Raw genomic sequence first — 15,809 nt, forward strand, 5'->3', positions numbered from 1 at the left:
GGAGGCCCAGCAGCAGGTCCTAGCAGAGGTGGAGGCCCAGCAGCAGGTCCTAGCAGAGGTGGAGGCCCAGCAGCAGGTCCTAGCAGAGGTGGAGGCCCAGCAGCAGGTCCTAGCAGAGGTGGAGGCCCAGCAGCAGGTCCTAGCAGAGTGGGTGGCCCAGCAGCAGGTCCTACCAGAGGTGGAGGCCCAGCAGCAGGTCCTAGCAGAGGTGGAGGCCCAGCAGCAGGTCCTAGCAGAGGTGGAGGCCCAGCAGCAGGTCCTACCAGAGTGCGGGGCCGTGGTTCAGGGTCTGTCCCCGGAGCAGCAGCTGAGGAACCGCCTGGACGAGGAGCTGAAGAACCGCCTGGACGAGGAGCTGAACCAGCTGCTGACCCTAGTGTTCTCGCTGCACCGCGAGGTAGAAGGCGGATCACGACTGCTGCTGGATTCTGTTGCTGCCCGAGGTAGGTTGACAAGTTAATATAATGCATTATATATGATGCCATGTCTACATAATTTTGTTTTTTTTATAGCACAATAACATCTGATTTAAATGTGATGGAAGAAGTGAAATAATCATTTTGAGTAAATGTTTAATTTACCACAGCCGCATAAGATGCTTGAAAAGTGCTTGCATTTTGCCTTGGAAAAGGTGTACAAACCCTCAATGTTCAACCCATCCCCTTTAAGCACCTGGCAGCTGTCAGTGGTCAGCGGCAGAGACCGTGGGGGCTGCGTGTTGGCGCCCGGGGATTCCGAGCGGTCCATCTTGATGGCCGTCTCCAGGGAGGCGGCGGAGGAGATGGAGGCCGGGAGCACGGAGCTCTTGCTCTCCAGCGAGGAGGACGAGGGCAGCGACACCACAATGTACTTCTGGAGCGGCCGGGGACTGCCAGGGTGCTGCAGGGTGGAGGTGGGGGCGCTGCTGGTCACCGGGGAGTGACCCGACTGGGAGGGGCTGAGGGTGATGACCTGGTATGGAGACTGTGAAATAACAACGTTAGACTCCACCCCTGTGTACGTTAAGACTCCACCCCCACATCACATCCCTTTTATTTTCTGTGACGAGCGTTGTGCTCGCTGAAATTAGCTTTTTTTTTGGTCCAAAATGGTCAGACAACAATAATAAATAAAAGCAAATATGTGCTTGGAACAAGTCAAATAATCTGCCAGCAGATTTGTCTTGGCAAGATTTCTTGAAATAAGTAAAAATATCTACGGTTCTCTCTCCTGATTAGATCAAATGGGAACGGGATACCAGGAAATGTATTTTGTGTTACTGGGACTAGGAGACCCATGTTACTGACTGACCAAACAGACAAAAATACCTTTGCAGCTAAAACATTAAACTAGCTGGATACATTTTATATCCATGAACCACAAGGTTAATTATTAATGTTTAGTTTATGCGAATATCGTTTTGTCTCAAAATATATTTCCCCTTGTTTCTACCAGCACCTACACTGTGTAGTGTATTGAGAGGGGACCCTATTAACTGTTACACCACTGAACGGCATGCTGGGCACAGGTAGCTAGCTAGCCAGGTAGCATTACAGTATGTTAACAGCTGGGAGAACAGAAAAGAAAGATAAAGAGAGACCGGAGATGTTACATGGTAGCAACATTTTGTACTTTGCCATGTTTCACTAAGTTCACACATTTCAAGTATCACTGATGTAACTTTCAGAATGAATGCTTTTGTTCCCGGAAATAAGCTAGCCTGGTCCGCTAGCGCTAGCTGATGCAGTGACAGCAGCCAGCTAGCGAGCTTGTTGGATTATTTCATGTTCACTATTAAGTGAAAACAAAACTAGGGATGCACCGAATATTCGGCCACCGAAACATATCGGCAAAAAATGGTTAAAAAAGGCCCTTTCGGCTTTCGGCGCATTTCATTAGACACAGACCAGCTCGGACCTTGAATTGAATTGACGCAAGCTGCCAAGCTAACTGATGTTAGCCGCCGCTAGGCTAACTAACGTTAGCCGTACCGTAGACAGCAGGGTTTTAGCACCGAAAAAATATCACAGAATGTCAAAGAACAGGGTTACGTTCGTAACCTAACGTGTTGTTGTGATGACATAATCAAAACGCATTTCATTAGACACAGACCAGCTCGGACCTTCAATTGATGCAAGCTGCCAAGCTAACTTACGTTAGCCGCCACTAGGCTAACTAACGTTAGCCGTACCCTAGACAGCGGAGTGACTCCACGACACCAGTTCCATTAGTGAGGAAAGGGGGGGGGGGGGTTATATTAACGAGGCTTGACAACAGAGGTTCAAAGATAACTTCACATTTATTGGCTATTCGTTTCTTTATAGTGACCCAGTCTGGTGATGATGCCTACAAGTCGCCAGGGTGAAATAACAGATAGACACAATCATTTTTTTTTTCTTTAATTTTTTTTTTTTGTGTTTTTTTTTCTTTTTATATATATAACTACCGTTCGAGAGTTGAAGAACATATTTAGTACAACAGCGAACAGATATAATAACTCTAATTGTAAGAATTCTGTGTTTAAAAAAGGCTGTTTTGAAACACAGTTTGTGCTCTCCACAGAGGAGAGGTGGGGGCTGGGTTCATTTTTGCATCTGAATAGAGCTTTGCGTTGGGATTCAGATTCACTGAGCCAGGTAAAGGCATTCACACAGAGAGAGTCATTAACGTTAACGATGGACGCACTCAGGTGAGGGTAGTTGTCCACGCCCCCCCCCCCAAACTAGCTGAAGTGTGAACATCTTTGAGAGGCGTTTTCTCCCCTTGAGTATTCTAGACAACAGACTGTTTTACAAGATTTAAATGAATATATGATATTCAAAACATTCTCAGATTTCAAAGTATGACACATCATTTGAAAGCTTACATTCTGTACTTTCACAATCTGGAAAAATCTGGAAAATGAAAATGGAGACTTGTAGGCACAAACCCTGGACTTCGAGCTCCTCCAGCTTCCAAACCTGTGTGTTGATATCAGTGGTGCAGTCGTAATATGGGAACTGGTAACACGCCACGCCACGTGCGTGCGCGCGCGGGTACGTGCATGCGCACAGAACTGATTTATACACACACACGCACGCACACGCACACACACACACACAAGCGCATATACGCAAGTGCAATCTTTCTATCATACAAGCTCTTCTTGCTCTCTATTTGTGTGAATGTGCGCGTGGAAAGCTGGCGCGCAGCACAGACGCTTGATTCAATATCATAAGCAGGTAGACCCCCATCACGAATTCCGAGCCACATTAGTATTCACCTCCACTGCCTGTGTCACACAAAATGAAGGGGGAGATGCATTCAGATAGCCAACACCCAGACACTTAGTCTACCTGCGCTTTTTGTTATGTAAAACGGTGGCCGGGTACTTAGTCACAACGAATGGATACAGCGCATTTTTGTGTGCGCGTACACGCGAGTACACATCCGTGCGCGATCGCGCGTACTTCTGCCTCAGTGATCTGGTAACACGGCGTGTAACCGCGTGTGACCACGACTGCACCACTGGTTGATATCCTAGTGTGACATCATCAACTACGGCAACTAGGAAGCTCAAAACTTAAACCTAATTTTGTCCAGTAAGACTCGAAAAGAGATATTATTTTCTATATATTATCTACTGGCCTAGATCTTTATGCAGTTTTAAAGCACCTTGGCTTTGTTCTGAATGCACTTTGTTCTGAATGCACTTTGTTGTAGTTATCCTACAGAGAAAAGAAAATGCACTTGACTTTAATGCACATTTTGTTGTATGCAAAAAGAAAATGTTTAAATTGTACAATCTTTCAGCAGTCAGTCTGGAATTAATGTATGCATTCAAAAGTGCTGAATAAATGTTCTATGGACCCATAATAGTGATTATTAATATTATTTAAGTTAAGTTTTGCCATAATCAGGTAGCTGAACAACATTGGTAAAAAATAAATACATTATATACCGTATATATATTTATATTAATAATCATATTCGGCCTTTCGGCATTCGGCCAACTGTTTCCTATTTTCGGTATTCGGTTTCGGCCAAGAATTTCCCATTCGGTGCATCACTAAACAAAACCATACGTTTATGTGGAAGCTCACACATTTCAGGCATCAACGATGTAACTTTAAGAATGAGCGCTTTAGTTTCCAGAAATAACGTGTCGCGACTCCCAAATATCTAGCAGTCAGCAATTTTTTATTCGTATTTTAATAGTTCCCAGTGACTATCGAATAGTAATTTAGTGAGTTTTGCTCATCCCTAATATTAATGTTCTTTCTTCCCTGGGTGGTGGTCAGTTCATACGGTTGCAAAAATAGCCACTAATAAAAAAGTACCTGCTGGGTGGAGGAAGCTCCCGCGCTGGTTGCCATGACGATGTATTTAGTGGCAGGCGGAGAGGGCTGCAACAGGGTGCCGGGGCGGGCGGGCATCAGGGTGAGGGAGCTGGGGACCTTAATGATGCTGGGAGTGCGAGGCCCTCCGGGGCCACTCAGCCCGCTCTGGGAGACCGTCAGGGTGGGTCGAGGCTGGTAGGAACACAGACACACCATGGTTACAATTTACAAAACCTCTGTGATCAGACCCTCCTTATTTCATACACCTGTCATCTACTCACTGCAACACCGGAGCTGCTCACCATATCTCTATAACACCAGAGCTGCTCACCATATCTCTATAACACCGGAGCTGCTCACCATATCTCTATAACACCAGAGCTGCTCACCATATCTCTATAACACCAGAGCTGCTCACCATATCTCTATAACACCAGAGCTGCTCACCATGTCTCTATAACACCAGAGCTGCTCACCATATCTCTATAACACCAGAGCTGCTCACCATGTCTCTATAACACCAGAGCTGCTCACCATATCTCTATAACACCAGAGCTGCTCACCATATCTCGATAACACCAGAGCTGCTCACCATATCTCTATAACACCAGAGCTGCTCACCATATCTCTATAACACCAGAGCTGCTCACCATATCTCGATAATACCAGAGCTGCTCACCATATCTCTATAACACCAGAGCTGCTCACCATATCTCTATAACACCAGAGCTGCTCACCATGTCTCTATAACACCAGAGCTGCTCACCATATCTCTATAACACCAGAGCTGCTCACCATATCTCTATAACACCAGAGCTGCTCACCATATCTCAAACACAGCACCGAAACTGCTCTTCTAAAGGTCACCAACGACATACTCCTCTCTGCCGACTCTGGTTCCCTCTCCATCCTCATTCTCCTAGACCTCAGCGCTGCTTTTGACACCATCAGTCACCCCATCCTCATCACTCGTCTCCAGTCCTCCGTTGGCATCTCCGGAATCCCCCTCACCTTGCTCCAATCATACCTCTCTCACAGGCACCAATTCATCTCTATCAACAACTGCAAATCCCCCACTGCCCCCATCACTCATGGTGTCCCCCAAGGCTCAGTACTTGGTCCCCTGCTCTTCATCCTCTACATCCTTCCACTTGGTCTGATTCTCCGCCAACATGGCCTGCGTTTTCACTGTTATGCAGACGACACTCAGCTCTACCTCTCCACCAAGACTATCACTCCAGCCACTCTCTCCACCCTCAGCACCTGCCTCACAGACATCAAAATATGGATGCAAAATAACTTTCTTAAACTAAACTGCAATAAATCTGAAATCATTATTATCGGTCCAAAATCCCTCACCAGCCACACCCAGGATTTCACCCTAAACATTGATGGTACCATTGTCACCCCCTCCACTCACGTCCGTAACCTTGGCATCATCCTGGACCCCACCCTTTCTTTCCTCCGCCATGTGAACCACATAACCAAATCGGCCTTCTACCACCTCCGGAACATTGCCCGTCTCCGCCCCTCCCTATCACTCTCCGCTGCTGAAACACTGGTTCATGCATTCATATCATCACGACTAGATTACTGCAACAGCATCCTCTACGGCTCACCAAACACTATCCTCAATAAACTCCAATATGTACAAAACTCTGCTGCCCGCATGCTCACCTCCACCCGTCGCTCTGACCACATCACCCCTGTCCTCCACGACCTCCACTGGCTTCCAATCAAATACAGGATACATTTTAAAATACTACTCATCACATTCAAAGCCCTCAACAACCTTGCCCCTCCCTACCTGTCCGACCTCCTCCACCGTCACACGCCCACCCGTCGCCTTAGGTCTGCAGATGCCAACCTCCTAACACCTCCCACGACCAGGCTCCGGACCTGGGGCGACAGGGCCTTCGCTGCTGCTGCCCCCTCCCTCTGGAATGCCCTCCCCAGCCATATCCGTGATGCAAACACCCTGACATCTTTTAAATCAGCCCTCAAAACTCACCTTTTCAATCTTGCTTTTGACCTCTAATTCTGTCGGTGTTATTTTATTTTATTTTTGTCATGTATTATTTTTGTTCTGTTTTTTGTTTTGCCATAGTTTGTCTCTCCTGCCCATGTAAAGCGTCTTTGAGCACCTGGAAAAGCGCTATATAAAATAGATGTATTATTATTATTATTATTATAACACCAGAGCCAGGGACGTGCACAGGACTTTAGAGGGGCAGGCTGAAAAGGGCACTATACCTGTGTGTCTTATAACCGAGCACGCACAGCGCGCAAACCCGATTTTTAAGGGCCCTTTTCGGGCGGGGGGGCCCCCTTTTTATGCTTTTTGGGGGGTTTTGGTGATCAAATATTGAATATTGAACTATAATAATCAGTGCAGGAGCTCACTTATCCTTGAAAGACACTTTTATCACTGACTTAAAAGGCCCATACATCTCCATAAATGTTCAGGGGGGAGGGAATAAGTGCTTACCCTACAGACCCCAAGAAGTGCTGTATATTCTGTATTGTTTAATATAAATGCCTTTTTTATTCCAATCCCGATTTGTATTTGAGATTCCCAAATCCCATCGGACTTGACTTCTTCGTGTCCCTCAATGAGTGTAATATCAGCATTCAACTGTATGCGCCACAGCGGTTTCTATCGTCATCATCATCACCACCCACGCTATGCATAAAATATATAGGTCCGCGGAGAGGCACGCTGAGGAGGCCGTGCAAACTGCAATGGAATATGGGGCATCTCTCTCTCTTTATCTAATATTTTGATTCTATCCTGACATTTTTCAGTTGGAAGGGCAGTCTATATGCGTAACGGTAATTTTATTTTTTATTTTTTTAATGGCACTTTTTTTATGAGGCTCAAAAAGGCAGGTGCTCAAGCACCCCTTGGGCTCTATGTGTGCACGTGCCTGACCAGAGCTGCTCACCATGTCTCTATAACACCAGAGCTGCTCACCATATCTCTATAACACCAGAGCTGCTCACCATGTCTCTATAACACCAGAGCTGCTCACCATATCTCTATAACACCAGAGCTGCTCACCATATCTCGATAACACCAGAGCTGCTCACCATATCTCTATAACACCAGAGCTGCTCACCATATCTCTATAACACCAGAGCTGCTCACCATATCTCGATAATACCAGAGCTGCTCACCATGTCTCTATAACACCAGAGCTGCTCACCATGTCTCTATAACACCAGAGCTGCTCACCATATCTCTATAACACCAGAGCTGCTCACCATATCTCTATAACACCAGAGCTGCTCACCATGTCTCTATAACACCAGAGCTGCTCACCATATCTCGATAACACCAGAGCTGCTCACCATATCTCAATAACACCAGAGCTGCTCACCATATCTCTATAACACCAGAGCTGCTCACCATATCTCTATAACACTATAACACCAGAGCTGCTCACCATGTCTCTATAACACTATAACACCAGAGCTGCTCACCATGTCTCTATAACACCAGAGCTGCTCACCATATCTCTATAACACTATAACACCAGAGCTGCTCACCATGTCTCTATAACACTATAACACCAGAGCTGCTCACCATGTCTCTATAACAATGCACTTAACAATTTAAATTCGTACATGTTCCATACAAGCTCTCGCCAGATGCACAAAGCTGCCCCCCCCCCCCGCAAAAAAACAACAACTTCAATACAAAAACATTTAATATAATTCAATATAATTTCATCTCCAGACAGCCGGGCTGCCCCCCAAAATAAATGTAATACTTATGCAAATTAGATTTAAGACTTTTTCAATCGATTTTAAGGCCTTAAATTGAGAATTATGAATTTAATACTTTTTAATATGCCACAGATACCCTGTAAATGCAACTCCTGTGAAACCTTAGTGGTTGGGTGCGGTGCGGGGGCCCAGGCACCTGTGTGATGGTTAAGGTGGTTGGGGGTGGGGCCCAGGTACCTGTGTGATGGTTAAGGTGGTTCTGTTGACCTGATGGGCCTGCAGCCCAGGTACCTGTGTGATGGTTAGGGTGGTTCTGTTGACTTGATGGGCCTGCAGCGCTGCCTGGGTCCGGGCCTTCACTACGTGGGAGCACAGCATGGGGCCCAGGTAGCCATAGTCGGCGCGGTACGGCTCTATGTTGTCGGGGAGAGGCCGCGTCTTGGCGATGACACTGGCACAGTGTTTCTGAGGAAACACATCAACATGGCGTTCATGGACGTGCTGGCTATGGACGTGGTGGTTATGGACAGTTGGACACGCCTGTACGGTGGGGATGGGAATCACCAGAGACCCCACAACACCATATCATCACCACACTATACAGGTGCATCTCAATACATTTGAATATTGAGGAAGTATATTGTTTGCCTCCACGCCACGCCGCACTGATTCATGCAGAAGGAGCCCCGACCAAGTATTGAGTGCATATATACTTTTCAGTAGGCCGGCATTTCTTTTCTTTTTTTTATCAAATCTTTTTTTTTTTTTTTTTTTTTTTTACACGAAACAAAACATATCATAATGCAATAATAATAATAATAATAATAATAATAATAATAATAATAATAATAATAATAATAATAATAATAATAATAATAATAATAATAATAATAATAATAATAATAATTAGCGGACAACACATACCATAATATTAGTCACTCTTCTATTGGTACGAGAACTCGGGGTGTAGCCATAGTCGTTAAACGTAAGTTGAATATTGTACTAAAGGGAGTATGGTCTGATGTAGAAGGTCGGATAACTATAGCTAAGATTGAACATAAGAACAGGAAAATAGCATTGGTAGCGGTATACGCCCCAAATTTGTACGAAGAAGATTTCTTCACTACACTAACCAATGCAATGTTAGACATTCCCGATTACTCATTTATAATAGGTGCGGATTTTAATGCCATCTGGAACCCAAGGATGGACAAAGTACTCTTGTCGATCTGCGAGACATAATACACTATCCAGAATAGATTATGTCTTTGCATCACAGAGACTATTTGATAATTATGAAGTGGAAATGATACCCAACGCACTATCAGATCACTGTTATTTACTCCTTAAAGGTACATTGGTATACTATCCTCCCGAGCCCCAAGATGGCGATTTAACTCGTTGCTGCTTAATAACAAGGAATTCATTACACAACTCAAAGAAGCTCTTATAGTATTCCAACGGGAGAATGCAAACTCGGTGCAAGACCCCAGAATAATATGGATGTCGGTAAAGGGAATGATCAAAGATTTCACGGATAGCTTTTCCTCCAAAATGCGCAAGAATCAATGCACAAAACTGGCTGAGCTGGAAACGCTTTACTCAACGTTATTTAATTCTCTAAAATACAACAACTCAACTCGACTAGAGAATCAAGTTAACGTACTAAAAATAGAGATCAATGCCATATACAGACAACAATCGGAAATACAAATACGCAGCACAAGACAACAGCAGTACTCCCATGGTTCCAAACCCAGCCACCTATTAGCCATGCGATTAAGAATTAATGCAAAATTTGCAGATATAACTACCATTAGAGCACAACAAGTACTTGTAACAGATCCTGTAAAAATAAACGATACATTCAAAGAATTCTACTCCGACTTATATAAATCAGAAACGACCTTCGATCAAAACAAAATGGACACATTTCTCAATCAAATTATTCTCCCTAAACTTTCAGAGGATGACGCTAAACAGTTAGAAACACCGATCACACTAGAGGAACTCAAGAAGGCCATAACCGCAATGCAAAGTGGTAAAGCTCCTGGAATAGACGGTTTCCCATCAGAAATGTACCTTTCTTGTTGGGACATAATTGGCCCCTTATTACTAAATATGATCTTATACTCAGTCAAGGAGGGGAACTTCCATAAGAATGACAATATTGCACTCATAACAGTCCTCCTTAAAAAAGACAAAGACCCCAACGAGTGCGGTAGTTATAGACCTTTAAGCCTCCTCGGAACCGATATCAAACTGTACTCTAAGGTATTAGCCATCAGATTACAAAAGCATATGACGTCTTTAGTTCACCCGGACCAAACTGGCGAATACTGCACGTACTTGATGCCGACAAGGAGGACACCATACCTAAGGCGATGCTGTCCCTGGATGCTATGAAAGCCTTTGACAGGCTGGAATGGTCGTATCTATGGGCAGTACTAGAAAGGATGGGGTTAGGAAAAGGATTCATCGATATGATTAAAGTATTATACAAAGACCCATCGGCCATGATTACAACAGGCACAATCATCTCCAAAATCTTTCCGGTATCACGCTCTGCCAGACAGGGTTGTCCTCTTAGTCCCAGACTGTTCAATCTATCATTAGAGCCTTTAGCACAATATATAAGACAATCCCAATCCATAGAACCAATTGTAATCAAGGGCACACAACAAAAAATTAGTTTATATGCGGACGACGTAATATTGTTCATGCAAAACCCCAACACCACATTGCCTCATCTACTCAAGTTGATCGAGGACTTTGGTGATTTATCGGGATTTAAGATAAATTGGCCGAAGTCGGCTTTCCTTCCACTTAACACCCCTGCAAAAAAAGATACAACCCTCCCAGGAGAGATACCGATGGTAAAACATTTCAGATGCTTGGGAGTGGAAATATTCCCCACCATAAGACAAACGGTGAAGCACAACTACACAAAAATCCAAAACAAAATCAAAGACGACCTTGATAGATGGGCAAAACTTAAAAACACAGTACAAGCACGGATATCAATTGTTAAGATGGATGTACTACCTAGAATCAACTTCTTCAGTTCAATGCTACCGTTACCCCCTCCAGAGGGTTACTGGAAAATATTACACTCCTCCACATACAAATTTATTTGGAATAACAAACCACCACGTATAAAAAGATCCACCGCACAGAGAAATAAAGCAGATGGTGGCATGGCATTTCCAGATTTTTTCCTATATTTTAAGGCGTACACATTAAGTCCATTGACAACATGGTTTGACCCCCAAGCATTAGTATCCTGGAGAAAATTAGAAGAAAACATAGTAGCCCCACATAGACTGAAGGACATAGCATACACTAAACTACCAATCAAGCACTGTGAACGAAAATTTGGCCCCATAATTACTCATGCGATCCGGATATGGCGTGAATCACAAAAAAAAAATCCTAACCCACAAAAATGGCACAATCATACTCCCTTATTCAATAACAATGCACTCTTAATTGGAAAACGACCTATAAGATTCCCTATATGGGAAGAGCAAGGCATACACTCATTAGGGGATGTTTTTAACAAACAGGGTTTTTGTAGTGATAAAGAAATACGCAAAAAATGTAATCTCACCAAGTCCACATGGCTTTTTCACAAACAGTTACAGCTATGTTTGAAGTCTCACGGTGTTCCATTAGACAGACCAATTGAACACCACAGATACCACAAATTCTTCTACGAAAGAGAGACATCGAGAGGTTTTGTTTCAGAATTTTATCATCAATTACTAACGTCCTCGTATGAAACCCTCCAACTAGACTCTGTCTGGAGGAGGGATATACCAGACCTGGAAAATGACTTTGATTGGCAAGGAGCCTGGGCAAATGTCCGACTTACATCAAGGAACCCGGATCATCAACAAATCAATCTTAACTATATTCACAGGACATACTTGACTCCTATAAGACTGTGCCGAATGGGGCTTAAACAAGACTCCAAATGCTCCCAATGTACAAATGGGGACGAAGGGACATTTATGCACATGTATTGGGACTGCTCACCAGTTAAGGCATTCTGGAAAGATGTGACCCAACAAATATCAAAACTCGTATCTTGGAATATACCTGTACACCCCTCGGTATTACTATTGAATGATGTTTTTGAGTTTGCAGTGAATCCACAGCTAAAGAGATTGGTTTTATCGGGTATCACAGTAGCTAAAAAGCTGATCGCATCACGCTGGTTTCAACCGGAAAAAATGTGCCGTAAAGTTTGGTTTCTTACATATCTCGATGTAATTTACCAAGAAATATCTACAGCAAGAATTCTGGGTCTCAATGAATCCAAAATGTCAATGTGGTTAGAAGTGGTGGAGAGAGGGGCGGTTAGGTGGTCGAGCGGAGATTGCGTTCGTCACCAGCCCCGGAGCTGTGAGCTTGGTTCGCCTGTTCGAATCCAGCTCACAGCTCCGGGGTTGTCACCAGCTTGGCTGGCCGTCTGCACTGATACAATTGGCTGTATCAGAGGGTGGGAGAAGCTGGCGGGGTGGGTCCGGGTCGTTGTAAACAGCGACTCCTACAGTTCGGTCGGGGCGCCTGCTAAGCGCGGATTGGACGTGAGGGGGATAGTGTGGTCCTCCCACACGCTACGCCCTCTCAATGAGAATCCGCGCTGCCAGGTGAAAAGAAGCGGTGATTGGCTGGACGTGTGTCGGAGGAAGCACGTGGTAGCCTCCACTCTCCCAAATGATCTGACTGTGGGGGGTAAAGCGCAGCGACCAGGAAGGGACTGGGAATTGGCATACGACTAACATTGGGATGGGAGAAAATCGGAGGAAAATGGAGGGGGAAAAAGACCAAAAAAAAAAAAAAAAAAAGTGGTGGAGAGAATAAAAGCTAGCTTATAATGGTAGTGTCTGGTTAGGTGCGAGGGATAGTGGAGGTACTTCTCAAGGTGGGGTCCGGGAGGGGGGGGTTCGAGCTGAGCATATGTGTGTAGGTTTTTTAGATAACAGGTGTTAGGGGTATATCTTATATAAGACAACTAACTAAAATGTGATCTCATTGGATGTGCTCTGACAATTAATGCTTGTATATCTTATCGTGTGTTGTCATGTTTGTTTATATGTTTGTTTAAAAAATAAAAAAATAAAATACATAATAATAATAATAATAATAATAATAATAATAATAATAATAATAATAATAATAATAATAATAATAATAATAATAATAATAATAATAATAATAATAATAATAATAATAATAATAATAATAATAATAATAATAATAATAATAATAATAATAATAATAATACATAATAATACATAAAAAGACATCCCAGGACAATAAATTAACACAATATGACAAGACAATAATTGAGACAGACTGTACAGTGATCATCTCAAGCCCCCTCCATCACCAGACACAGCAGCCACGATCCCCAACCCTTGAGGACCCCGATTCCGGCGCCCCAGCGAGTCAAAGCATCATGCCTCTTTAACACCACGACCCGCCGAGACCCCGAACCAACTGTGTGTGTGTGTGTGTGTGTGTGTGTATTGTGTATTGTATATTATATGGTAACTCAGAACATTGTACATATGTCTATACCGAACAACTGTGACCTCATTTTCTTCTTCTAAATTCATGCTATATTATGTTATTATGTTATTTGATACTATCCTGTCTAGCACAGTCTCTGGAGCGTAACAGTAAGAAGCATTTTGTATGAAAGTATTCTGTACTTCTGTATGACAACTATTAAAGAACTTGAACTTGAACTTGAACTTGTGTGTGTGTGCGTGCGTGTTAGGAATGGGCATGAGAAAACTCGATCTTAACACATTGATCCCCCTTCATCGCCAGGTCTTTATTCAATGGATATAGTTTTAGACTGCGACATTTGCGAGTGCTTAAAATATATCTTATATTATATCTATGGGTCTAATAACGCCGTCGAGTCTCAGTGAGTTGCTTCCAGTCAACATGCCCGAGACAGGTTGTTTTTTCATCCGTACATTTCCATTTTATACCGTTTTGAATAGAGTATGGTTTGGGTGCTTTTCAGTAATTCCAGGAAAAAGACGAGAAAAAGGCATTTTACTGTAATCCAGTCATCACGTTGTAATTTTTCAGCTGATTATCTAATCATCCTGAAATCAACGCTAGATTATCATTATTATATCTCGTCGTGCATACATGAAATGACCGTCGTAGCGGGGCGCTAGCAAAATGACCACAGGTCGAGAATTCCAAGTGAGAATTCAGAGGAAATCGTTCCACAAAAGGCCACTCCTGAAAGGCACAAGACGTGACCAATCGTATATATATAATATATATATATATATTCCAGGTTGTTACCAGTAAAAGGCTCTGAACGTGGTCGGCTCCTATCTTGTCGATGTTGGAGACGACCGGTCCTTCCATCACCGCTTTGATGCGAGCACCCTCCACGTTCAGCCGGGGGAGGATCAGCGACTTGATCACCTGCAACAAGGAAGAGAGACCACCACCACGTTAACGCCATCAGGCAGAGAGACCACCACCACGTTAACACCGTCGGGCAGAGAGACCACCACCACGTTAACGCCGTCAGTTAGAGACCACCACCACGTTAACACCGTCGGGCAGAGAGACCACCACCACGTTAACGCCGTCAGGCAGAGACCACCACCACGTTAACGCCGTCGGGCAGAGAGACCGGTGAAGCGTCCGATACCTCCATGATAGAACCTGGATGATGGCGTCGCTGAAGTATATTCATTCATCTTTACCTCAGTCAGTAGATGTCAGAAGTAGAGATGGGCATTTTTGAGTCATAGCAATATTCCAATTATATTCCCAAATCTTTTTATTTTTTAAATTTATTTATTTAACCTTTATTTAACCAGGAAAAAGTTAATCTCTTTTACAAGAGCGTCCTGGCCAAGATAGGCAGCAGCACAGTTACAATTTCACATTTACAGACGAAAACAATTAAAAAAACAAACATATAGCAATTAAAACAAAAACAAGGACAATTCACAGAACCATTTAAAGTCAAAATTCTTTAGAAACAACTCACATCAGGTCCTAGTTCAGATCATAACTAAGAGGAACTCACATCAGGTCCTAGTTCAGATCATAACTAAGAGGAACTCACATCAGGTCCTAGTTCAGATCATAACTAAGAGGAACTCACATCAGGTCCTAGTTCAGATCATAACTAAGAGGAACTCACTAAGGCTGTCCCCGAAGCGTCTATATTAATCCCAGCCCAAGAGTGCTTCGCGTTTCTCTGATTGGCCACGACGCCCATGTGACCGCGGCGCGCGGCAGAGCGGAAATAGGCTGCTGCTCCGGCGAAAGAAAGACAGGCATTCTATTGCCATGCTCTGCGACAAACTCTAACCTTAACCAACTCCGAAAGAATGCCTAAACTTAACCCTAACCTTAACCAACTCCGAAAGAATGCCTAAACTTAACCCTAACCTTAACCAACTCCGAAAGAATGCCTAAACTTAACCGGCGAAAGAAAGACAGGCATTCTATTGCCATGCTCTAAGACAAACTCTAACCTTAACCAACTCCGAAAGAATGCCTAAACTTAACCGGCGAAAAAATGCCTAAACTTAACCGGCGAAAGAAAGACAGACGCTAGTTACGTTTATATAGAGAGATGATAAATTAATTAAATGTAAAAAAAAAAGAAATAAAAAAAATTGAAGTGATTCGAACTTGTCACCAACGCACCGCAGGCTCCACAGCAAGCCGAGGAACAAGTTGAGCTAACCGTCAATGTTAAAACAGGGGGGATTACGGCTA

General features: G+C 43.7%; 1 protein-coding gene across 1 annotated transcript in view; it reads right to left on the reverse strand.

The window, feature by feature from the left end:
• Positions 1-469: 469 nt before the first annotated feature.
• Positions 470-15,809, reverse strand: part of LOC311233633 (transcription initiation factor TFIID subunit 6-like) — a gene marked incomplete at both ends in the record, with an annotated part of 61,333 nt that continues 45,993 nt past the window's right edge. Inside the window, 5 exon segments of the mRNA XM_084320599.1 lie at positions 470-487; positions 673-951; positions 4,299-4,490; positions 8,319-8,492; positions 14,367-14,492. Of these exon segments, the coding sequence (XP_084176725.1) occupies positions 470-487; positions 673-951; positions 4,299-4,490; positions 8,319-8,492; positions 14,367-14,492 (789 nt within the window).

Source organism: Notolepis coatsorum (genome assembly GCF_963971535.1).
Source record: "Notolepis coatsorum genome assembly, chromosome: 8".
NCBI lineage: Eukaryota > Metazoa > Chordata > Actinopteri > Aulopiformes > Paralepididae > Notolepis > Notolepis coatsorum.